Below are 26,797 nucleotides of genomic sequence, written 5' to 3'. Positions count from 1 at the left end.
GCCCGTCAACAGTGATTGGGTGAGAATAAAATTTTTTGTGAAGGTAGGTATGTTTTACAAATTAATCAAAGGTTCTTAGTTGGTTTTTGATATGTATCTAGAAATGTGATACCAATATTTTTCAAAATCAGTAATGTCCTGCATGCAGGGACATGCTACAGTCAAATCTACAAGCACCAGTGTACCCAGTAAAAGGTTCTGAAGAGGAGTCATATTGGACTCAAAATGTTAACTCTGTTTCTCTCTCCACAGATGCTGCCAGACCTGCTGAGTTTTTCCAGCACTTTCTATTCTTATTTCAGATCTGCAGCATCCACAGTATTATGCCTTTATACTACCAGGTCCAGTAGTTCATTTTTTTCTTAAAAGTTTACATAATTTCATTTGATAATTCTATTCAATAGTTAATAGGGGGTAGAAGGGAATGTGGAGTTGAGGCCACAAACAGATCAATCATGACCTTATTGAATGGCAGAGCAGGCTGGAGGGGCTGAGTCACCTACGCCTGCTCCTAATTCATATGTTCTTATGTACGTAATTCAATACCAACAAGAAGGTCTAAAATGTTTAAAGAGGCCAGATGGGTTAAGGCTACCAGACTGAAGAATATCCTTACTCTTCAGTTACACCTTTCCCAAAATTGGAGGAAGTGAATCAGTATCTCTCTAACATTGAGTCTAACACTCAGTCTGCAGATAGTTCCACCTATCCTAAATTACAACTTACATTTTAGTGCTGCCATCTTCTGAATAAATGCCCTTCTGTTAGCCTTGCCTTTCCTCAAATGGACTGGAAGAGCAGTGGTGCATCCACACACAGAAGTATGATTTAAGCGTGGCTATTCACATGACAAGTGTAAACCCACAGTGGCAAGTCCATGGAAGATGTTTTTCACAAAAGATTTATCCTACACATCTCCTGAGGAGGAACTTGAGGTGCTACTACATGGATAAAAAATGGTGTGGATGTTACTAGTTGTTCTGGTGTATGTTTCTCAATAACTCTATTTCTGTATCTTGTTTTATGCTGCATTAACAATGACCTTTGTCATCCCATGGGATGTTTGTATCACTTTGGGAATACTCCATGCTGTGTGTCCTTTTTAACATTCCCAATACAACCTAAGGAAGTGGGCATGCATGATAGGTAAGGCAATTTGAAATTTTCAACATTTACTATCACATTTCTTTTCGGGTTGAAAGGGAGAAAAAGATTGATGAAACAGCAGGTTAAAAAAGAAAAACAATTCATATTTATACAATGCCTTTTACATCCGTAGGACATGCCAAAACACTTTACAGCCAATTAATTACTTTTGAGGTGTAATCACTAAGGCCCTGTTTTGACACATTCACACCTCAAATAATATATCAAACTATATTAGACTAGAAATAGGTTACTAGGCATAAATTATGGTCTGTGAACATAAGCTATCCATTTTGTGGCTTACTTTTTCCAAGTACAAACTGAGCTTGTGAGTTAAAAGTAACAGAAGTAAACCCAAAGCAGAACTGTTGAATGATTCATGCGAGTAGGGCAATAGGTTACCAGTTACACTGGAATTCAAACCTGCTTGAAGAATTAGGTCACAGTGAATTTAAGGCAATTTCAGTTAACAGGCTTCTTTCTTTATCTTGGCTGTCATGATTTATCAGAGATTTTCAGCAATCGGAGCTGACATTTAAAAGATACGCTGCCTTAACTCAAGGCAACCCAGGTGGTTCTGCCACATACGGCCACATTCTTCCTGAGGGCTGAGAGCCACATGTTTGGGGTTGTGGATAGCTTGGGCTAATTCCTCTCCAGTTAGCTTTACATTGTGTCAGTCAATCTTTATTTATTCAGAAACAACACAGAAAATACCTCAGGTTATTGAGGTAATGTCAGTTGTTTTATCAGCTTATAATTGCACTGCTAAAGGTGATAGCCATATTTGCCAGCCTGTTCAGCCAATCAAATGTGTTTGTTTAGAACTCGGTTGAAGGAAACAATTTGTTCAGCCAGAATGAATAATCTTCTGGACTGAAATGGCCTCTTCTAAACAAATATTGCAATACTGCAGCTAGAGGTGATTTGAACTGGCTGAGTATTTTGTTGCACTCAACATCATGTCAATCACCATTTTGGGTGAAAATTATCTAATGTCATCTATTGCCCACAGCAAAAAAAAGTCACTTCCACTTCAACATACATTACCTTTAACTTAGCGATTGCTCAGTGTCACATTATCCAAGCACACAATGACTCTGGTTAACTTGCTGGTTTAAACAAATAACGTTTTCATCTTTCATCATTGTGACTCAAATAAACAGTGTTAAGGAACATGTCTCTTAATTCCATTTTTATAAAATGGGCTGCAGTTTTTCTGCTTTATACTGTAAGAGTGCAGCTGAGGCACACAGGTCTCCTCCCCATGTCTGCTGCACTCTATAACAGCCAATGTCAGTAACTGAGGGCAGTGCAAACTCTCAAGTAGGTGTCAGATTAAGCAGCTGCCTTCAGTAAAGTGAAGGTGAGAAGTTGCTCACCCACATTTTCAGAGCTACAGCAGATGAAAACGGTGACAGTAATGGATGGAGGTCAGTCTCCCTGGACTAAAGTCAAAAAAGACAACATAAAAAGCATCTTTGGCTGGTTGCTGTGTGATGCTTTAAAGCCTAAAGGCAGGTTTTTACCACTGAACTATTCAGTACACTAACCACTTTCAGCATTCATCCGGGAATGAGATTTGAGATGTGACAAAAATAAATCAAGCAAAGTAGTGCTTTGGATGTGCAAGTGGGACACCTGATCCAATACACAATCATGTTCAGGGCTTCAATATCTTGAATATATTGTGATGTCACTTGGAAAAATATTAGCAGAATTAAAACAAGAAAGAAATTTGGACACAAAATAAATATATTTGAGCTTCACAGTGACACTATCGAATCTCTAATCTACCACAAGAAATCAAATTATCATTCCAGGCTGCTATCATGCATCTCTAAATGGCTGTTTTTTGGGTATCGACACAGCTCAGAGTAGTGAGCTACTGTTCTTGTAAACTGAACACTTATATTGACCATTGTCTAATGAGGGGTGAAAAATAATTAGATAAAGACGACAAATAACAAAGTACAATTCCTCTAAGTGATGCATGGAGTGCCTTTAAGGGTAATCACAGAAAAGAAATAAAAAGAAAGACTTGCATTTCTATAGTGTCTTTCATTACCTCAGGATGTTCTAAAGTCTTTTGCTGCCAAGAAGTATTTTTTGGAGTGAAGCTATGTAGGAAACGCAGTAGCCAAATTGCAAGCAGCAAACTCTCACAGATATGAGATAATGACCAGGTAATCTGTTTTTGTGATGTTAATAGGGGGATATATGTTGGCCAGGATGCTGAGGATAAATCCTCTGTCCTTCTTCAAAATGATATCATAGTGTCCAATATGCCCACGTGAGGGCAGATGGAGCCTCTGTTTAACTTTTTATCCAAAAGACAACACTTCTGACAGAGTCCCTCAGTACTGCACTGGAGTGTCAGCCTAAATTTTTGTGCTCAAGATCTGGAGTGAAATTTGAACTCACAACTTTTTGACTCTGAGGTAAAAGTACTACCAACTGAGCCACCTGCTCAGAGCAAAAATCATGCTCTCTTCCTTCTACCACCAGCTGAAGGAGCAGGCATGGTAACAAAAGAAACAAAATTATTCATTTCCCCCCGCCAATGGCTGAATAGTATGGTGACCAAATGCTATGTGCAACAGCTTCCCCCTGTCCAATCCATTACCAAGTGTTTGAAGGAGTGGATGATGGAAAGCATTCGCACTGCACTCCCCTCTCTAAAGGCTGAAGAGGAACCTAGTGACCGAAAGCAGTTATATTACATTTCACCTCCCCATTGGCTGAAGAGGAACATGACAGCTGAAGGAACTCAAGTTACCTTCCCCCAGTCCATTTTACAATCCTGCACATTTTTGGGAATTGACTCTCACACTAGTTTTTCTTAGCAAAGGAGAATACAACACATCAGCATTCACCAGTGGAGCCATGTGTTAAATATATGAAGGGATGCTGATGAAGTGTTGCCTTCCTGGTATTCACTGGATAATCTCTGATGAACATCTAGCACTGAGACGCTTTGATGTCAGTACATCTGGGACTTACTGTGTCGGCCTGCAACCATCCCTCAGAACCTGATGAGTGCAATATTGAAGAACAATGGTATTGGCATAAAATTACTATTTGCAAACAGGGAAACAGAGAATACGCAGATTCAGAAGTCAGAAATATCAAAAGTAAGGAAATGAGAGTAAAATTGAGAAAAGCAACTTGAAACTTTAGTTGCTGGAGCAAAGAAAGGAGCAACTCGGGAGTGAAACATTTTAGCCTCAGTTACTACACTCGTATTTTACAAGTCATGGTAACATTATTGAAAAGTCAGAAAAAGCATTATCCTGCTAAACTGCTGGTCTAACATGTTGAGTTGATGATTGTTTCACAGCCAGGTGCCAGCAAAACTAAAAACACAGTAAAACAATGAGTGTGGAATAACACACACAAATGTTTATTGAGCCAATAAAAATTGCTTGAATATTTATATTTTAAAGGAAAATCTTATTTCAACAGATTCATTCCTAAGCTTTGTAACTTGCTCAAATAAGATTCTAGCCTAAGCCACTCATTGGCAGTGATGTTGCAAGATGTCCCTAGCACTGCTTAGGTATTCTAACTGCCAGCAACTTACTAATCAGGGTTGGTGTGAATTTGTAATGATAAGTTTGAAATGGTACAGATGTTCAGATTTGGTGACATGCACTTTTATTGACCAAAGAGGCATTCCTGTTTTAAAGCTAGAAGCAGATTTATCAGTTTCAAAGAGAGATATAGATTAATTGTGCATTTGGACAATAGATATATTGCCAGTACATCATAGACTGGAAGCACTTTGGGACATCCTGAGGTCATTAAAGGTGCCGCATAAATGCAATTCTTTCTTTTTCTTTCTTAGGGTAGAGCCATTTTGGCTGCACCACTGATGTTAAATTTGGGGGAATTACATCAGTGGATGCAACCCGGAAGTTTGACCCGAAATTGCGCCCATTCCCACTCCCATTCTGCCAATGCCAAGTGAGACTCAGAGTTCCTGTGAATCACATTAGAATATGGTCCGACATAAAATGAGTGTAAATCAGCATAAACAATTGGAAGGCAGGGAAAGTACAGAACTCATATTTCCCTCCTTTAATTATGAAAATTAAAGTCTGAACTCATTCACCCATAATTTATGCACAGCATGTTTAAGAACCTGCAATTTTAAAATAGCATATACTAATGCCATGAAAAGGCATTAAAAGAAACAGAAAATACAGAACAGGATGTACTTGTAAAAATTAAATGAAAATTTCATTAAATTATTTTGATTCCTGTTGTAGCTGAAAATCTGACTGCAATTTGATGAGAGCCGTTGGACAAACACATTGGTAAGAAACTCACGTTTGAGGCTCTGTAAGCTGGTGGTGGCCATTATTATGGGCAGAATATGTTTGAGTCGAAGGATCAATGGATGGCTGTAAATGATTGAGGCGATTTAAGCATACTGTATTTACATTTGTAATTTGCTCATGCCTGAAATTCCGTGATATTTTAAGCCATGTATTTGATATGTGCGCCAATTGTGTGTGTATCTGCCCACAAATACATGGGAAATCCCAGAATCACATTATGTAAATCAGGTGTTAAGGCACAAATTGACTTTGAAGGAAAGCAGAGTGATACTTCTCCGGGTAGTTTAAATCCTTTTTGTGCAGTGTCAGGCTGCTGACTGTGGATTCAAGCTGCATTCACAACGCACTACGGTATTCAATGCACTTCACTTCAGGCTGACACTGGTTATTGTATGAATGCAGCACCTACTATCAAGACATTCTGTTTAATAACAGTACATGAAGTGGTTAGCAGCAATGTTGAATCTAGGAATGAGTTAGGAGACTCCTTAAATATTGTGTTTTACATTTTTAAAAGTATATTGTTTTGGCAGGTCACATTTTAACACAGTCATCTCCACTTAAGTCAAAAAATATGATGTAAGCAAACTCTAGATTTAAGCAAAATACAAAGATGTTGGTATATAACTCGACTTTTGAAGCCTCGGAAATTCCTTCCAAAAATGGAAGTTGACTTATATGCCACTTATAAAAGTGAACCGCCAGCATCATGTGGGTGGTCGCCATTTTGAAGAGTCATCAGCATCCGACACAAAGAGTGGGCATGTCTTAAAATCCCATGCAGCTTTGCAACACAGCTTGTATTGCCTGCTTGATCCATTGCACCCAGTTATAAGGTAAGTAAAACATGCATTGCGAGGTGTAAAACAGCACTTTGGGTGTTCCCAAAACACATGGACTGCAGCAGTTAGCTTACCACCACCTTCTCAAGGGCAATTAGGGATGGGCAATAAATGCTGACTTAGTAAGTGACATCCACATCCCATGAACGAATAAATAAAATTGAGGCCAACACTAATGTGAGTATAGCATGCTGTGGCTGAAAATGTCTGGGGCGGTGGGGGTGGGGGGGTGGGTGGTGGTGGTCGATTTATACACCGAGCATAAAAATGATTTTTGGGGCTGGAAAAATGGGGTTGCCTTATATGCCAGGTCACCTTGTAAGCTGTAATTTACGGCACTTATTTTAATCTAATTCTATTTCATTTCCACTGCACTAAAAGGGGTAGAGTGATACAGAAAAATGTAGATGCTACATGTTGGTTTAATAACAATTAATTATTAGAACTTACCATTTTCAGTAGATTTGTAAGGTGTAGTCAACATCTTTAACTCAAAATCCAACCAGCAATTCCAACCAAAGTTTTAAATCTTGATCCCTGGACTTCTCTTCGGACTGAGCGCAGTTATTGCAGTCAGCACTGTTCTGTGGTTTGATGAGTTCTGCTGTTGGTCTTCAAGCAGCTGTGATCCCTCCCACAGGGATGTGTCCTGCCTCAAATGCTGCACTAGCATTTATGACTAACTCGATTGGTTTCTCTGATTCAATGTTCCTCTCTTTTATGCCTTTCATCACAGCCTCAGCTAATCACAAGGGTCCTTTATTGGCACCAGAGTGCCTGCTTGCCATTAATAATCAATCTCACTGGATCAGTACTGTCTAATGATTTTGAAGAGACTGCAGTTGATCTTTATTGAATTTCTAAGCTATCTGAAAATTAAAATCTGTAGTTTTCCATTAAGGCACCACAGATTTCTTAAAGGAATCCTACCCAATCGAGCAGTGAACAACCTCTAATTTGTTTCCAATGCCACTAATAGCATATTCATGATGGGGATACAACTATTGTACACACAGCAAACCCTACTGCAATTTCATTCTACGCATTTCATTTTTTTTTCTCCAATTTTATTTCCTTTTTCATGAAGATCCTGACTCAGCTAGGGTTCATTTTTGAGTTTAAACAGCAAAATGTATTGACTATTCCATAGTGGACATCACAACTGAGCCCATACTGATATTGCAACCGACACCCACATCCACATTTTCCAGCAGGAGTCACTGCATAGTAATCATAAGCAGAAACACCGGCATTTATTTTCTCTGCTTGGCTCAATTAGCACTGAGGCCAGTTGGAAGATCTCTCCTGCCTTTGAAGCTGAAATCAGCTTCCCTCAGTGCAGACCATCGATCAAGTCTAGACTGTTTTGGATCAGTATGCCTTTGTATTATATTTTCCACCATTGAACCATCAGAGAAACTCGTTCCATATTTCCAAAGCTAAAAGTAGTTCCTCCTTCAAAATAGTCACTGAAGACCAATCATTGTTTTAACTCCCACTATGTTGTCCATGTTCCAGTAAGTCTTTGGTGCATAACTATTTATTCTCATAATTACAGCAACACAGCATAGCAATGCATTTTTCATCCAGGAATCTATTGCATTTTCTTTTGCTGCATTCCTATTCCTTAGGAAATAAACATAAAGTTCCCACTCTCTGTGATATTACAAGCACTCAATGCTCAAAAAATAGTAAAGTTGGGCTTTAGACAAGTTGACCCAACTATCTGAATTCCAATTTGTTTGCCTAACTTTTTTCCTTTATTCTTTCATGGGATGTGGGTGCCTCTGGCAAGGCCAGTATTTGTTGCCTGTCCCTTATTGCCCTTGAACTAAGCGGCTTGCCAGGCCATTGCACAGGGCAGTTAAGGGTCAACCACCTTGCTGTGGATCTGGAGTTACAAGTAGGTCAGACCAAGTAAGGATGGCAGATTAGTGAACCACATGGGTTTTTATGATAATTGATGATAGTTTCGTGATCACCATTACCAAGACTAGTTTTCAATTCCAGACTTATTCATTGAATTTAAATACCACCAGCTGCTATGATGGGACTTGAACCTAGGCCCCCCAGAGTATTGGCCTGGGCCTCTAGAATGCTTGTCCAGAGACATCACCACTACACTACCACCTGCCCCCTAACTGGTCAAGATATACCCTTGATTCCAGAATAAACTCTGATTTCACCCCCCGTGCCACATAAACAGATCTTGAAATGTATGACAAACTTTTCTAACTTCACTGCATTGATATTGTTACTACCAAGTGAGGAGGAGTGAACTGGTTCCCCTCCATTCAGCCTCCTCAGTTGTTCACAAGAAAGGTTTAAGTTTCTTTTTCACGCGATATGCCTTTTCCAAATCAGTGTGCATTTAACTATTAAAGCTGTGAGTAATAAGGAGATAATCAAACAGGACTTTCTTGAGTCAAAGAAAGAGCAAATTTATTAACCACTAAACATGAGGGAAAAAAAAACAACAGTGCAATGTCGCACGCACAGGTATCAGAAAAAAGGGATGCTAGAGTCCAGTAAAAAATAAACGTTAAAAGAATATACAGTTAAGTGTCCTTTGATTGTCCTGGACGTGTAGATTTTTAAATGTTGTGCCAATTTGGATTAGCTGGTTTCATGTATGGAATCAGATATAGAAAATGTTGCAATTATTACGAGATCTCCATTTGCAGGTAGATTTCTGGTAAAGTTGGCATGCAAACTGCGTAATACACTTATTCCAAAAGAGAGAGAGAGGGAGAGCGAGCTTTTAGTCTGTCTCTTCTGCTGAAGTCTTTCTTGCAATCTCCCTGCAGTGGCTGCAACCTAGTCTGTTATACTTTACCCATTGTGTATTTCCAAGGGGTTTTGGATGGGTCTGTCTGTAGCAGCCATTCTTTCAGCATCCAGCACTTTGCAATTTAATGGCTCTTCCTTAGACAGTGACAAGTTTTGATGGGTCTCTGGTTTAGAGGAAATGCTTCTCTCTTCACACTCCCCTGAAGGTGATTTGTTTGTTTTTCACCTTCACCTTGGAAGTTGGCCTTGCATTTTTAAGTAGTTTGCTCTGTCTCATTTCAAATTGCGACATTTCCAATCAGTTGAAAATTTGAAAAATCATATTTTCAAAATTAAAGGGGCATAGCCTCGTGACATTATTATAGGGGGTAGAGGCACTTCCCAGTGTACTTACCAAGCCAACCTCAAACATCTTCCAGTTCTTATGAAAGGTCATTGACCTAAAATATTGGGGAGGGGGGTTCAACTTAATCCCCAAATGAGGTGAATTTTAGACAGTTGGAAAATTAAAACGTTCCAATCTAAAACAGGAACCCAACCCAACTCAAACCTGCCCACTTCTGTTTATAACACAGACGAGGTGAGGGTGAGCAGCCAATCCACTCTCAGAAAGTAGGTAGTTGCTGAAACATTTTAAGGAGGCTGAGCACCTCCATTATAAGAGGGTTTATATTTTTATCCTATGTTGGCTGAGTTTCCCATGCTTTGGGAAATTAGGCAAGTAAAGGGAGTGAGAAGGGCTGGATAAATCAAATAGGTACGTGCTATTACAGCACCGCTTGTGGAACAGGAGAAGCAAGAGTATTTACCTCCAGACACAACAAGCTAAAAACAAAAAACTACTGCGGATGCTGGAAATCCAAAACAAAAACAAAAACAGAATTACCTGGAAAAACTCAGCAAGTCTGGCAGCAACTTGTTAACACCCCACCTTTGCCATCACTGACACCTCCCGAATCACTGACCCCTCACTCTGTGATCACTGACCCTCCCATCACCAATCCTCAATCTCTCACATGATTTCTGACTCTCTTCTGACCTCCACCCATCTCCCCCCTGATCTCTAACAACCCTCCTAATTTCTCCCTAACCCTATGATATTGAACCCACCACAATCACTCTGGACCCTTCTAATCACGTTGTGCTATACCACACTCCAAAATCTCTACCTTACTAAACCATCCTGCTTCTGGGCTGTGGCCTCATGTTGTCGAATTTATTCACTCAGCAGGTCACCAAGTCTATTAGCAAGCGGGGAATCTGTTTCAAAAGAAACACACACACTGTAAAATTCAAACTCCAGGGGATTTGAGGGCACCTCCTCCCTTTTCAAAACCCTGCCTCAATAAACATTGTGGTTATTAATTCTGTTTCTCTCTCTACAGATGCTGCCTGACCTGCTGTGTTTTTGTTTTGTTGAAGAGAATTTCATCACATTCCTGGTCTGTGCTGATCTAGGTCAGAGCAGCAGCTGAAACATTACAGCCCTGGGCAAGGGAGGGGAGAAGTCCTTCAGGATTTCCATTCCAGACTGCTATCTAGCGATCCGTATTAGAAAAGACATGTGTCTGGATTGAAAAGTCTGCCAACACTTATTATCACACATGTAAAACGTTCCCTTGGGTGAGGTAGCAGAGAAATTGGCAACCTAGCTACAGGCAGTACCTTCAAGAGGGAAAGTTAGAAATTGGGAGATGTTTCTGCATCTGTTCACAGCTTCATTTTTAAATAATAATTAAATTAGTAACTCAAGGTCCTTCAGAGTTCCGTCTTGGCCAGTTGTTTGCCTTACCAATGTTAGTAACTCCTTGCCTCTATACTCGCACCAGTTATATTGTTAATTCTTAAACACTGAATAATAAAATAGTTTTGCATTAAAATACATTTACAATTATTTGTCCTCATTACTTTTCAATCTCCCTGCACTATTCATTGTCAGTGAAATGATTTAAAGGTATTTGTTTTGCAGCTTGTTGGTTTTGTTATTAAGGGGATATTGTTTGTAAACTCGGTAATTTTTGGGGTAAGCTGAGTGTGCTTTTCCTTCAGTGTGGTGTTTTCAACAGCAGTTACACAGCTCTCCTGCCATTCTTTAATGTAAACCATACCAATAATAATGGAGAGCCAGTTTCATTGCCACAAGAGCAGCTGTTGGTTCTGCAGTGGAAATCATAAATCTCCAGCCTTGACTTTCTTTCAGCATTGGCAGGAAGAAAATAGATGAAGTGAAACATGGAATTCATGAGCCTGCATTTGAATGTTACTTTTTCATTCTTCCATGGGATGTGGGCGTCACTCACAAGGCCAGCATTTAAGACCATAAGACCATAAGACATAGGAGCAGAAATTAGGCCATTCGGCCCATCGAGTCTGCTCCACCATTCAATCATGGCTGATAAGTTTCTCAACCCCATTCTCCCACCTTCTCCCCGTAACCTTTGATCCCCTTACCAAACAAGAACCTATCTATCTCGGTCTTAAATATACTCAATGACCTGGCCTCCACAGCCTTCTGTGGCAATGAAATTTGTTGCCCATCCCTAAATGCTCTTGAACTGAGTGACATTACCAATATGCCATTACTTCCCCATAACTTTGGTGTATATGGGTGCCTTAAGTTCCTAGAGTTGTGTGCTGGCCACTGTGAGACTACGTTCCTGTTTCAGTATTTGGGTTTTTAGGCCCTGTTGGAGGCGAGCACAGATGTGGAAGGGTGCAGAATTTTATGCTGTTGGTTGGTGTTTCAGCTCTGTCCCACCCCCAGGCCATTTCCCCAGAGGCAAGATGGAGATGGCAGGGCTACCCACCTGCAAGCAGTGGAAAGCCACTTTACAACAGCTGAAGGCCAATTAAAGCCTATCCAGTTGGCCTCCATGCCACCTGAGGGAACAGGCCAACTGCCTCCTGGTGGCAGGCCAGGGAGCCAGTGCTCCAGGCAAGTTTGAGGGCCCTTCCCACCTGTCTGGCCTCAACTGCAGCCACAGGCCCACCTGAGGAGGGGTCTCCCTCTATGATGGTGGTCCAGTTGGTGGGGGCAATTTTCAACTTAAAAGTTAGAAAAGTTGGGTGCTTCTATCTTGAGGTGCCCTCTTTCTCTCTCACTCTCTCTTTTTTACATAGAAAGGCAAGATTCTGCTTCTTCAGTGCTGGACGACATCCTATTGGCCCTCCAACTTTGAAAGCCCACCCACCGTCTTTAAGGAAAGTCCACCCTCTGGCCACTAATTGGCCACTTTGGGAAAAAAATCACCCCCAGGTGATTGTTTCCCATACAGTGCGGGTTTCTGATTGCTTTTTGACCCTGACATTGGGGTCCCGAGGCCGACAGGAAAATTCCTGGTCATTTGTTGCTCTATGACTGGGGCATTAGTCCCAACTGTCCCTCACTTTTTGTTAAGTATTCCTCAGTTATGTCTCAGTTGAAATTTGGAATTCACCTTGGGGAGAGTTGTCTTTCTTTAAGTGTGTTTTGGTTACTTCACACCTTAATTGATCTTCCAGTCATAGAACATTTCTACAAACTGTAATATTTTTGATTTTATTTGGATTCTGTCTTGTTGCAGTGTGGAGAAAATAACATTTACTCCAGGATATTTTATAGGCAGGAAAATAGTTTAGACACAGAACATTGTGATCAGATCCGACCATTCATGAACATACATACGATTTAGGAGCAGAAGTAGGCCACTCAGCCCCTTGAGCCTGCTCCGCCATTCAATAAAATCATGGCTGATCTGAATGTAACCCCACATTCCTGCCTTCCCCTTGGTAACCTTTCACCCCCTTGGTAATCAAGAATCTATCTAGCTCTGCCTTAAAAATATTCACTCTGCTTCCACTGCCCTTTGAGGAAGAGAGTTCCAAAGGCTTTCAACCCTCAGAGAAAAAAAATTCTCCTCATCTCTGTCTTAAATGAGCGACCCTTTATTTTTAAACAGTGACCACTAGTTCTAGATTGTCCCACATCCTCTCCACATACACCTTGTCATGACCCCTCAGGACCTTAAAGGTTTCAATTAAGTCGCCTCTTACTCTTCTAAATCCCAGTGGATACAAGCCTAATCTGTCCAACCTTTCCTCATCAGACAACCCGCCCATTCCTGGTATAGTCTAGAAAACCTTCTCTGAACTGCTTCTAACGCATTTACATCTTTCTTTAAATAAGGAGACCAGTGCTGTACACAATACTCCAGATGTGGTCTCACCAATGCCCTGTACAACTGAAGCATAACCTCCCTACTTTTGTAATCAATTCCCCTCACAGTAAATGATAACATCCTATTAGCTTTCCTAATTACCTGCTGTACCTGCATACTAACCTTTTTTGTGATTCATGTGCCAGGGCACCCAGATCCCTCTGAATCTCAGAGCTCTGCAATCTCTCACCATTTAGATATTAAGCTGCTTTTTTATTCTTCCTGCCAAAATGAACAATTTCATATTTGCCCACATTATACTCCACTTGACAGATCTTTGCCCATTCACTTAACCTATGTCACTTTGTAGCCTCCTTACGTCCTCTTCATAATTTACTATCCTACCTATCTTTGTGTCATCAGCAAATTTAGCAGCCAGTTCTTCGGTCCATTTATCCAAATCATTTATATAAATTGTAAAAAGTTGAGGCCCCAGCACTGATCCCTGTGGCACACCACTTGTCACATCCTGCCAACCAGAAAAAGACCCATTTACGCCAACTCTCTGCTTCTTATTAGCTAGCTAATCTTCTATCCATGCCAATACATTACCCCCTACACCATGAGCTTTTATTTTCCGCAATAACCTTTGATGTGGCACTTTGTCAAATGCCTTCTGGAACTCTAAGTACAGTACATCCACCGGTTCCCCTTTATTCACAGCACATGTGACTCCTTCAAAGAACTTCAATAAATTGGTTAGACACGATTTCCCTTTTACACAACCATGTCAACTCTGCCTGATTGCCTTGGATTTTTCTAAGTGCCCTGTTATAACATCTTTAATAATATCTTCTAACATTCTCCCTATGACAGATGTTAGGCTAACTGGCCTATAGTTTCACTATTCAAAACAATGATTATGTTTATGTTCAAATGAATAAAGAAAAAATTAAAAGAGAGGGACTGGAAGAAAATTACCATTTAAAAAGGCATTGCTGCAGGTAAGCGCTATAAGATACCAGAAAAAGCTGAAACCATCTTAAACCTGTAACCATTATTTCAAAGAGAATTGTACGAGACTTCAAAATTTCTATGAGAGTTTGCTGAGTGAAACAAAATTGAAAAAGATTTTAAATGTAAATGAAGAGGAAAAGAAAAGCAATTATTGGAATTCAGGCAAATGTTACAGCTTATGTTATGCACTCTGGGAGATGTTAACTTTTTAGGATAAGCTGTGTGGATTTGGAAGGCAGCATTAATTTTCATTTCAAATGAACTTCCCCTGCTGAGTGTGTTTGGCTTCGTCACCTCCAGATTTCCGATAGTTCTCAGTTCCCAAGAACCACACCAGACACACCGCCACCTTTATCAGGCCCTGCCTTAGTCTGGCCCATTCTATTCAATTCTAAGGTCTCCAGGTCAATTATGGAGCCACAGGAAAAGCAATTATATACCTGTTCAGAGTGTTAATAGTTGGACTGGCAGTTTGTGATTAAATGGGTGGCCTTTCTAACCCTGTTGTATTGTTTTCCCTTTCTACGTGGTATCTATTTCCAAGCTTTTGCTGTATAATAAACATCAATTTCCATGACCAATGTTATGTTTAACCCACTTCAGAAATTTGCACTCACACTGTAGATTTCTGGTCATAGTACTAACCTATCTAATTTCAACTTCTTATTAAGGTGGATGCAAAAGATGCCATTTCAACAGCAGGACGTTGTTCCAACCAATATCTATCACTTGATCAACACCACAGAATAAATAATTGGTTATTTATTTCAGTTGGACCTAGCTGCGCAGAAATAATCACACCTCAAAAAGTAATTAATCAGTTGTGAAGTGTTGTTCTAAGGAAATGAAAAGTTCTAACTAAATGTGTGTTCTTTCATTGCTTGTACACAATCCATCAAAAGCAACACTTTTTTCCAGACTTTATTGTTTTGAAGCATCAATTATTTTCACATGCAGAAAGTAATGGAAAGCCATTTTTACGGATAATGAGTGCAGATTTCAGTTTAAGAGATGTGAGCACAGTTATCAATTCCCCACACTGTTTCACATCAACAGGTCAACAATTACTCCAGATGCAGGTTATTCAGAGACTTTCAATTCCACCCATAGAAATTACTATTACACCCATTGGGCACTGGACTGACTTCAGAAAAACTGGTGAGTTCCCAAATGATGAAGATAGCTCAGAGGCATTGCACTCTGTCTGTTTAATATAACTCCACTCCATATGGTGAACATAGCACAGAAGCATTGCACTCTGTTTAATATAACTCCACTCCATTTGACCTGAAGAGATAAACATTTATGCTTTGCCCTCCTCCCCTTCACACACAAACGACAGTTTACTCCCCTGTTAGGTGGATAATAGAACATGTGCTGACTGTTAAGCAATCTTTCAAAAGGTAGAAAGGATGAGATTTGCTTCAGTTCACTGTTCCCTAATCATTTTGTTGAATCAGTCATGCAGTGACTTTTGAGGTAACTGTATAATATTCTGGAAGCAAGATTGAGTCCTAAATCACCTGAAAGCCAATCAAAAAGCATACCATTTTCATTTGATCATAGGCTCTAAATTGAAATTGGCATAAATGTGACCCATATTTTGAGTTGAATTACACGTCAGTAATAAACAATGTAACCAGCACTAACTGAAATTTCAACACTTATACCGCATCTGCCTAATACTTTTCTCTGCTCCTCCACCCTGCCCTCACCCCAATATTCTACCTTCTGTTTAATTAGCTTTCTTTTGATTACAGTTTGGTATCAATTGCACTGGAATGCATCATCAGGTAATTTATATATAACAGAGGGAAGTTTAGTTTCAAAAACAGGTGTGTTTGGGTCAGGTCAGATGTCAAAATTTGAAAACACTCAAACGCAACCCCAGCCCGCCGCCAAGGTGCTCACTTAATGGTGGCAGGACAGGGGAGGGCAAACAACCTGCTCTCAGAAGGCAGGCTGGCTATTTGAATATTATAATACAGATGCATGCCTCAGATTTAACTTATCTACTACGTTTAACCCTGGCTGGCCAGGTTTCCCAGACCCTCTCCCCTCTCTTCATTGGAGATTGCCCTCCCACCCCCTTTCCATGCTACCACAAACTCAAATGCAAGCTCCCTACCTACTCCTCATCTGTGACCTCCTCTGGAGTGTTTCCCACATGACAGGGAATCAGCCTAGCTTCTGGGCAGAGAACCTGCTTGAAAATAAAGGACCCCTGTTGTGATATCAAAGCTCCACAAAGCAGAACGAAACTCCTTCTACCATCTACCCTCCCTCCCCTCTCTCCCACTCATCACCATCCCTGCTCACAAAATCCGTACACGTAAATAAATATCAGGCCAATGTCACTGTGACAAAAATCATCCATGACACTTCTAGCTACTCATCCTCTCTAAACAAAAAAAAATTACTAAAGCATTCTTGATGAAGGTCGATGAAGGTCATGACCCTATGAAGGGATAGTGGAGCATGGAATTTTTAATTTGCAGATCAGACATTCTTAGTAGAACAACATGCCTAGATTGTCAGATAGCTGCAAAAAAGTGATATCCAGTGTCACAGATAGAATTTATGTTTTTCTTTTTACTACCCATGATCAGTATGTTTACATGCAAGAGGTGTGTTTTCTTACCCTCAGAGAAAGCGTCCCAATTAAATAATTCCAGCACCAAGCTTTTTGTGAGTTTTAAAATAAAGAAGGTTATTTAGTATCACACATTTACGCCAAATTTGATACAATGTTCCATTCACTCGTCTCTCACACACAAAGATTAGATACAGATGAAGGTTAATACACTGTTATAGTTTATAAGCATCTCAATCTCTTTTGTGGCAGGCAACGCAAAAGGACTAGAATTCCAGCTGACCTGACACTTTGTTTCACCCTGGATAAAAGGGGGCATCGAAACTCAGTGTGTTTAATGTGGATGTGAATGGGTACTATCAATCTTTCATTGTATTATGATGGTTTCCTTCATCCAAACTAGACTGAGTGAATCTTAAGGTGTCAAGCAGCAACACAGGATGATGGCAATCAACATACACATCACCATTTGTTTGGAAAAGGAATCAGCCTAGCTTCTAGGCAGAGAACCTACTTGAACATAAAGGACCCCTGTTGTGATATCAAAGCTCCACAAAGCAGAACGAAACTCCTTCTACCATCTACCCTCCCTCCCCTCTCCCCCACTCATCACCATCATGTACTCCAAAGAAGAATGTGAATTCTTTGATGTTCATAACACCATAGCATTCCAACAATTCTCCAATAGCCTGCTCCATGGGTCCGCCTTTGCTTGGTTCCACTTTACTGATCTGCTCAGTTAGAGCATCTCTAGCAAAGGCTTTTCTTTCCTGCACCACACCAGCACTTCAGGAGTCCCTCATGGATGGGTTTTTGATTGCCTCTTCTTGGTGATGTCTTCTGTGGATATGGGGTAAATGTACATATATACGGCACTGAGACCTAACATGACCCCTCCACCATCTTTCTTGACATTTCCATTTCTTTTGTGGTGGACTTCTTGTCTGACAGCCAGTGCTGAGTCAGCCATAATTTCCTCCAGCTAACACTGGGAAGGTCAAAGTCTCTGTCTTCAACAACAACTTATATCTATATAGCACATTTAATGTAATTAAATGCCCCAATGCACTTTCAGGGGTATTAAAAAACAAAATATGACACTGAGCCACATAAGGAGATATTCATGCAGATGACCAAAAGCTTGATCAATGTGGTAGGCTTTAAGGAGCATCTTAAAGGAGGAAAAAAGAGCTGAAGAGGCAGAGAGGTATAGGGAGGTATTCCAAAGTTTAGGACCTAGGGAGCTGAAGGTACAGCCACCAAAAGCGAAGTAATTAAAATTGAGAATGCTTACGATGCCAGAATTAGAGGAGCACAGACATCTTGGAGAGTTGGAGCTGGAGGAGAGAGAGGAAGGGGCAGGGGATTTGAAAACAAGGATGAGAATTTTAAAATCAAGACAATGTTTGATAGGAAGCCAGTGTAGATCAGTGAAAACAGGGGTAATAGGTAAACGGAGCTTGGTATAAGTTATTGCAGGGGTAGCGGAGTTTTGGATGCTCCCAAGTTTTTGGAAGGTTGAATGTGGGAGACCAGCCAGGAGTGTGTTGGAATATTTAAGTCTAAGGTAACAAAGGCTAGACAATCGGGATTTTGAAAGTGCAGTTGTAAATGAATTGTGTGATAGTTTTCTCCAGAGCTGGATGCAGGAGGAGGTCAGGCTGAGGTGTGGAAGGGGGATGTGGGTGGTGAGCAATACAAGAACTGAGCAGAGAAAGTCTTATTTGTGACTGAAACTATGGGACTTGCAAGACCACATGAGATGGCAAGGTCAAGGGAGTGGCTGTGAATATGGGTTGTGGAGTTTACGTGGACGGAGAGATTTAGGGTGGATAAGAGGAGAGAAAACGATGAGTTGAGATGGAGGTTGAGGGATGAAGGTTGAAATCAGCGAGAATGAGCAGTCATTCGGAGCAGAGGCTGAGGGAGGAAAGCAGTGACGGTACCTTGGTCAGAAAATTATCATACTTGGGAAGAGTGTTGAAAATGAAGATTCAGCCAACTTTGTACTATTGCCAAGGTTACATCCCCTTCCTTGGCTACTTTCTAAAACTAAATCAGACCTTCCCAACCTTGCCATCCCGTTTGACCCCAAACTGAGCTTGCAATCCAATAACATCTTCCATCAAAAAAAAACCATCAGAAGGCACACCTCTACATTGCAAAGTACATGGAGTTTAGTAGGGCACTCACTGAGCACATGCCTGCAGCAGCACCCTAAAGGCAAGGCTGGACAAAGTAGCAGGAAGGAATGGTGCTGGGGTGGGTGGTGGGGGGAGCATACTTTTAAGGGGCTGAGGACTTTACAGAAGGACGAGGAATTCAGGTAATCCTTAAGGCTTATAACTGCCAAATCGATAGATTCTTAGGCCTGCTGCCGGGTGATTTTATTAACATACACAGGACCTGACTGTTTTACAGCCTATACCCTCCATCCCAGAAGGAATAATAGTTTGGACCAGTACTTTTATTTCCCAGCTTTCACTGGTGTTCCATTTTAAGGTACACAAGGCCAGTTTGGACCAGAATTCTTACTCCCCAGCTTTTATTGTTTTTTCATTCTAGGTGGGTTTACCACTGCTGAGGGCCTCATGGGTGACACGGGTGACAATGAAAATGGCTTTAGGGTCCTAAAGATATAATAGGACCCCATTTTGTATGGAATTATGAGGGTCCATAGAACCATAGAAAAGTTACAGCACATGAGGCCATTCGGCCCATCTTGTCCATGCCAGCCCAAGGACACCCAGGTTCCCTTTCTAATCCCACCTTCCTGCACTCTGCAGTTTACAGCACTTAAGGTGCAGATCCAGGTACTTTTTCCTGCTTGTTTCCAACAGAACTGCTGGCCACATAAGTCAAACTCTGTTCAAAAATCTATTAAGTGGTCATTGGGCAAGAAGTCGGTGGGAAGTTTATTTTTAGCTCATACTGCCTCATTCATGCTGAAAAATTGGAGGATTGACAGATGGGAATTTACTCCTTTGTGATGATGAGAAGCAATTTCAGTTTTGCAGCATTGCTGGATCACAAGATATCAGCAGGTGAACTGAAATTAATTCTTTATTTGGTTCCGGGTTTGAGAACACCACAAAGAAACAAAACTGGAGCTTTGGTGTGCACTGACTGCTGTATAACCAGTTTGAAGACAAAACTCAGCATTCTCACTGACCCCAACAAAAGGTCTGAACCATCTTGATAATCGAGCCTCATTTAGTTCTCATAGGTGACCCGTCAGCTTGTTCCTGCACTCTCATTTTCATCACGCTACCACCCATTCCCACTGAAGTGGGATGAAATTTGTCTCAAGCTTTGAAAGAGCCCACATGCCTTTAAAATCTTTATTGTTATAAAAAGCTGAAGGAATTATCAGTCGGTTTTGAGCATTATAGCTAGATGTGAACAGAGCTTTGTGTGAGCGTGCAAGTATATGTGAAAAGCTCTGATGTGAGTGGTGCCTCTGAATGGCGCCATAACTTGATGCTTTCCACTCTGACCACAGGTACATTTGTCAAACAGCCTCGGTGTAACTGCAGCATAAATGTTCCTTGTTCACATGGGGTAATTTATTAGAAATCAGTCTTCATTAGTTAAATTGTAAGTAAATCACAGCCTCTTCTGCCTCCAACATTCCTTCTGCAAACTGTTGATACCATTAGGCTACAGTTGAAAGGGTTTCATTGCCTGTCAGTGTTAATGAGAAGTAGATTCTTTCAAATGATATTTGACAGCGATTGCACTACTACTGAACCTTTATGAGTTCTAAAGAATTTACATAGCCATTTACTAGAGTATACAATGTTCAATCTATAATGAATGTTATGTATATGCTGAAATAGCATTTCTTTGTGCATGAAGGATGTCCACAGTTTTTGCCTTTGGTGTTTAGTTGCACAAGCTATACAGCAAATTAGGTGAAAATGTGATGTGTATAATTCTTCGGCATACGTGCAAATTGGCATGAGCATTTAGGTGTTGCTCTGCTTGACATTGAGAATTTTTCTTTGTAAAAACACTTAAGAAGCTCAAGTACTGTTTCTATCAGTTATTATCACATGAATACAGCACTGATGTCAGTATACTACTGCAGGTTACTCTGTCTCCTTGATACTTGTTTCTCAGAATCTTGCAAGTCCTATAGTTGAGAGGGCACTCAGCTGATGGTCTTCTCCATCCAAACTACTTTTAGCCATCCAAAACAAGATGCATGATAACAGCCCAACAATGAAGATCCTTCCAATGTTTCTCTTCCCCTGGTTTAGCACCATTAATGCCAGCTCAACACAGACATGGAACTGAACCTTGGTGGGAGGAGGGGGCACTGAGGGGTTTAACCTTGGCAGGGTGGGAAACTGGCATGATCGACTGGCAGCCCATTTTACACCCTGGCGGTTTTATGTTCCATTAACTTTGCTGGTATTTACAATACAAACTCTTCCTAAATTCTTGTGCCAGTGTGCTCTGTAGATATTTGTGAAAGGAGAAAGGAGTATGCAGATGCTGGTCATGGAAACAGTTGGCAGGTTTGTCCTCTGTAATCTTCCACTGAACAAAAGCAGTGATGACCAAAGGAGGATCTGGAAGATTTGCACTGTCCATTACACTGCATCTATGATCAGACGGAGACCAATGAAAGAATGTAATCGGTAAGGAGTAACAGTCCCTAATATTAACAATTGGGCCCAGTGGCGATGAGGGGCAATACCCTCCTTAGGAAGGGTGGAATTCCAGGCATTAAGACAGCATGGGGGAGGTAAGAGGGACAGGAAGGCAATAGAGATCAAATCCTCATAAAGGATTGACTGCTGTAGACCTGGAGATGACTGAGACCCAGTGTCACAGGAGAATTTAACTCTCCAGGCAGATGGTGACCGACATCTATGCCTTCTTTGCTGAACACCTCGCAGCTCTGGTTGCTATGTCCTGTCCATGGCTGTGAAAGTCACTGTGACCTTCAACTTCTTTGCTTCTGGCTCTTTCCCAGGATAAGCTTTGAATCTTAGTGGCATCTCAACAGAGGCACAGCACTGCATCTCCCCAATACTGATGCCTGCATTTGCCAGAGCTGGACAGCATATTCCTTTAATGACAGACAGAGAGTCATAGGGTCAGTGGGCATTGGGCTTTGCCTCCATGGCTGGATTCCCTCTGGTTCAGGCATTACTGATTGCACCCATGTTGCCATCAAGGCACCAACTGACTGGCCGGTGAGATCCATCAACAGTCTCTCAACTTCCAACTGGTATGTGATCACAAGAGCTTCCTCCACATGCGTGCTTAGTTTCCTGACAGCTGCCATGGCATTTTCATCTTCTGTCAGTCTAGGCTGCCTCAAATCTTCCCTCCAACCCCCAAAGTGCATGGATGGAACCTAGGGGACAAGGGAAATCCCTTGGAAATGGCTACTGACCTCTCAAAGGGAACCCACAGAGGTGATAATAATCCATGTCATCTCAGCAGGACAACCACTGAGCAGGCCATTGGGCTTCTGAAGATGTGATTCTGGTGCCTGGGCCAGCTGGTTGGTGGCTTTCAATATTCTACTGCAAGGGTCTTGGTATTGTGGTGGTCTGCTGCGCTCTTCATGACATGGTCCTTCAGAGAGGTGTGGACCTCATGGATGGTGAAACCCTGGAAGGAGATAGCTCATCAAAGGAAGTGCAAGAAGTGAGAGAGGAGGGGGAATTGGAGACAGAGGGAGATGACACTGAACAGAATGGTGCCCCGATACGTGATGAGGTGGTCTTCTCCAGCCATCCTCCGAGAAGAGGACATCCCTCTCCCTCACAGCCTCAACAAAACAGCATCAATGAAACTAAGATCTACCCTGCCGAATTCAGGCCTCTCGATGCTGTGTGACATCTTTATTTACTCTGGTGCAGTGGAAGGTTTTGGCACAAACTGCAAATCTCTCTCTCAGGGCAAATAGCAGCCTCAGAGATGGCTGCTGTGTGGAGACTAAATGAGTGGCACATTTCATCTGACCTGCTGCTGTTCCCTCTGCCACTGGCTCTAAATGGACAGGAAACCCTTCTCCATATTAATTAGAGGTTCATCCCTGTGAAAATCTGAACTTTAATCAATTTCCCACCAGAGGCTGGTTTCTGATCCAAGAACTTTTCCTGTTTCCCATCTCTGTGCTGAAAATCCAACCCATTGAAGCTGACCTGTTTTCTTTGTGTGATTGCAGCTAGGGCAGCTTGTAGATGTAGAAGAGGAATGGACCAACGATAGATCCATGATTGTTGAACTAGTAGATTGGGTGAGTAGAGAAGCCATTCTTAGATAGGCTCTGACTACGAACTGATAGGCAAGATTGAGATCCAACAAATGTAAGTGCACCAATCTGGCCAACAAATCAGAAGTGATGGAGGAGGAATGGTACATAGACCATTTTGAATGCAGCAGAGGGGCCAAGGAGGAATAATAATGCACTACATCCACTGTCTGAGACACAGTCACAGAGAATGTAACTCGTGGCTTTGGTTAGTTGGGGTGCTAAAATTTAACTGTGCACTGGGTTAACGCTTACAAAAAAGTCAGAATTCTTGATCCCAATTACTACCCTGTCTTTTATTTTAAAAGTGTGTTAATTGTAAATCAGTGGATGTTAGTTGTAGTGAGGTGGTGATCAGGTGTAGGATTCACATGTTCTATATAGGAGCAGAATGACTGAGGGGTTATTGGTCTGAGGTGCATGACAGGCAATTTGTGTTTCTGTAAATAAAGTTTATAAGTTCATAAAAGCCAGGTTCTAATGTTCTATCCTTCCCTGCCTAACTGAGTTGTAACAGCATGTGTGTTTGGATATCGAATTAGGGCAGAATTGGCCTTAGCTATGATGATCTCAATTATTGAATAGACTGCTAAATACCTGGTTGGAGCACAGAGGTGATTAATGTCACTTAGGCAAGATATTAGAGAACTACTGGTACCTAGTGCCATAACCTCAGAAATATCAGCATCTTGGAGGGAGAAAAGGGAAGATACTTATTTTGAGTCAGGAAGCTTTAAGCATTTGTTTTTATTCATTCATGGGATATGGGCATCACTGGCTGGGCCAGCATTTATTGCCCATTCCTAACTGCCCTTGAGAAGGTGGTGGTGAGCAGCCTTCTTGAACTGCTTGATGTAGGTACAGTCACGGTGCTCTTAATGAAGGAGTTCCAGGATTTTGACCCAGTGACAGTGCAGGAACGGCAATCTATTTTCAAATCAGGATGGTGAGTGGCTAGGGGAGGAACTTTCAGGTGGTGATGTTCCCATGTGTGCTTGCTGCCGTTGTCCTTCTGGATGATAGCAGTCATAAGTTGGAAAGGTGCTGTCTAAGGAAGCTTGGTGAGTTCCTACAATGCATCTTGTATATGCTACACAATGCTGCCACTGTGTGTTAGTGGTGGAGGGAGTGAATGTTTGTGGATGGGGTGCCAATCAAGTGGCTTGCTTTGTTCTGGATGGTGTCAAGCTTCCTGAGTGTTGCAGGATTTGTACTCATCTAGGCAAAAGGAGACTATTGCATCACACACCTGACTTGTGCCTTGTAGATGGTGGACAGGCTTTGGGGAGTCAGGAGGTGAGTTACTCGCCACAGGATTCCTAGCCTCTGACCTGCTCTTGTAGCCATAGTATTTATATGGCTAGTCCAGTTCAGTTTCTGGTCAATGGTAATCCCTAGGGTGTTGATAGTGGGGGATTCAGTGATGGTAATGCCATTGAGTGTCAAGGAGCGATGGGTAGGTTCGCTCTTGTTGGAGATGGTCATTGCTTGGTATTTGGTGGTGTAAACGTTATTTACCACTTATCAGCCCAAGCCTGGATATTGTCCAGGTCTTGCTGCATTTGGATATAGACTGCTTCAGTATCTGAGGAGTCGTGAATGGTGCTGGACATTGTGCAACCATCAGTGAACATCCCCACTTCTGACCTTATGATGGGAGGTCATTGATGAAGCAGCTGAAGATTGTTGAGCCTAGGACACTATCCTGAGGATCTCCTGCAGTGGAATTGAGTTGTTTGACATCCAACAACCACAACCATGTTCCTTTATGTATGATTCCAACCAATAGAGAGCTTCCCCCCCCCGCCCAATTCCCATTGACTCTAATTTTGCTAGGGATCCTTGATGCCACATTCGGTCAAATGCTGCCTTGATGTCAAAGGCAGTCACTCTCACCTCGAGTTCAGTTGTTTTGTCCATTTTTGAACCAAGGCTGCAATGAGGTCAAGAGCTGAGCGACCCTGGCGGAACCCAAACTGAGCATCAGTGAGCAGGTTATTGCTAAACAAATGCCGCTTGATAGCACTGTTCATGACCCCTTCCATCACTTAACTGATGATCAAGAGTAGACTGATGGGGCAGTAATTGGCCAGGTTGGATTTGTCCTGCTTTTTCTGTACAGTGCATACCTGGGCAATTTTCCACATTGTTACATAGATGCCAGTGTTGTAGCTGTACTGGAACATCTTGGCTAGGTGAGCAGCGAGTTCTAAAGCACAACTCTTCAGTACTATTGCTGGAAGATGTACTTTCTCCCTGAAGTTTTTCCATACTAACGAAAGAAATGTATTGTTGCTAAAATCTGAGGGTTTTCTTGGCTAAACCTTTATCAAAACTCTTATCTAACTTCAGAAATTATGGAGCTAAAGTGTTGGTAACTTCCTCAGTTTGACACGCTCTCATATATTTTAATTTATTATTGCGCTTTGGAATAATAAGGGTTACATTGTCATCTTTAAAGAGAAATGTATCCCGTATCAAAGAGCCATTTCCCTTTACAAACACCACAAGGTCAAAGTGAAATATGTGTTCCAGCCTGAATTCACAGTATTTGGGAAAGTTAAGATAATGAGGTGGGGCCTTTACAAAACTATTGTAAAGTTAATTCAATCCCAATAAGGTTTACTTAAAATGCTTATTTTTTCAGTCTCTCTGTCTGTTAAAACCACAAAGAAAGTAGCGTTTTAAAAGTTTAGAAAATCATTTAATAGCCCATGCTGTCCGCCAATATGTGAATGGAACTATTTGGATAGGGTCTGACGACTGTTTCAAACTGTTTAGTATAGGATTGCCAGTCAGGATGCAGCTCACAGATGGCCCTTCCTGTAAACTCTGGGTGTTGTTATTATATCTTTCGTGCCTTCTGCTTCCTTTCCTTGCTGTACTCGCATTCATTTGGCAGTACAGCACCTAAACAGCCAAATTAAATGAACAATATCCCTGATTCTTGTCCTGAATTCCCAAGTCATCAAAACTCATTCATAGCAAACCTTTTTAGAACTTATTTGAGAACTACAGTAGGTCAAGCGATAAATGCTGTAATAAACTACATAATAACATAATGGGAGCATGAGTATGCCACTTTTACTTATTTGGAAACAAGTTAAAATGAGTAGAATACATTAATCTATGAATCTCCCTTCTAATATAGGCATACCTTCAAATTCATCAGTGACGTTGGATTACTTTTAATATAGAGTGACAGAGATTGAATGGATAGTTAAGCTTCTTTCCCCTGCATAGAAGCTTAGGAATAGGTCCAGTCACATAGATCATTTTGACTCAATCAGCAAAAATGACCTTGAGCATGAAGGAGTGAGAGTCTTCATGATGAATCAGAGTTAATGTTCCTTTTGGCGTAGTAATGAAATTTGCTATCTCGGTGCAGACATAAAAAAGACTAAAGAGCTGCTGGTGCCTGTGGAACTGAACTACAGTAGGAATTGGGTAGAAAGAAAATACTGAGGACAAGACTTTTTCTCCCACGGGAATGGAGGTGGTGGACGTGGTGTCATTCTGGCACAGAGGACCAGAATTTGAGACTTAAGTCAAAACTGACAGAGTTACATCAGTTCTCAAATACATACTAAGTTCCTGTACAACTGGGTGTTGCCAGAGATGCACCTAGCCCCTGAGTGCAAATGGCAAGATAA

General features: G+C 41.3%; 1 protein-coding gene across 2 annotated transcripts in view; it reads right to left on the bottom strand.

Moving 5' to 3' along the window:
• afap1l1a (actin filament associated protein 1-like 1a) overlaps positions 1-26,797 on the bottom strand; it is a 225,950-nt gene that overhangs the window by 114,825 nt on the left and 84,328 nt on the right. Inside the window, exon 1 of one of the 2 annotated variants that reach the window (XM_078550583.1) lies at positions 6,782-7,022. The exons of the other annotated variant lie outside the window; for it this stretch is intronic. Within the exon in view, the coding sequence (XP_078406709.1) occupies positions 6,782-6,815 (34 nt within the window). The 5' untranslated portion in view covers positions 6,816-7,022. Of the gene's footprint in view, positions 1-6,781; positions 7,023-26,797 lie in introns of those variants that run through there. 2 annotated transcript variants of the gene reach the window in all.

Source organism: Cetorhinus maximus, chromosome 10 (assembly GCF_964194155.1).
Source record: "Cetorhinus maximus chromosome 10, sCetMax3.hap1.1, whole genome shotgun sequence".
In the NCBI taxonomy this organism is placed as follows: domain Eukaryota; kingdom Metazoa; phylum Chordata; class Chondrichthyes; order Lamniformes; family Cetorhinidae; genus Cetorhinus; species Cetorhinus maximus.
The sequence above is the reverse complement of the archived record's forward strand: the minus strand, read 5'-3'. Positions and strand labels throughout refer to the sequence as shown.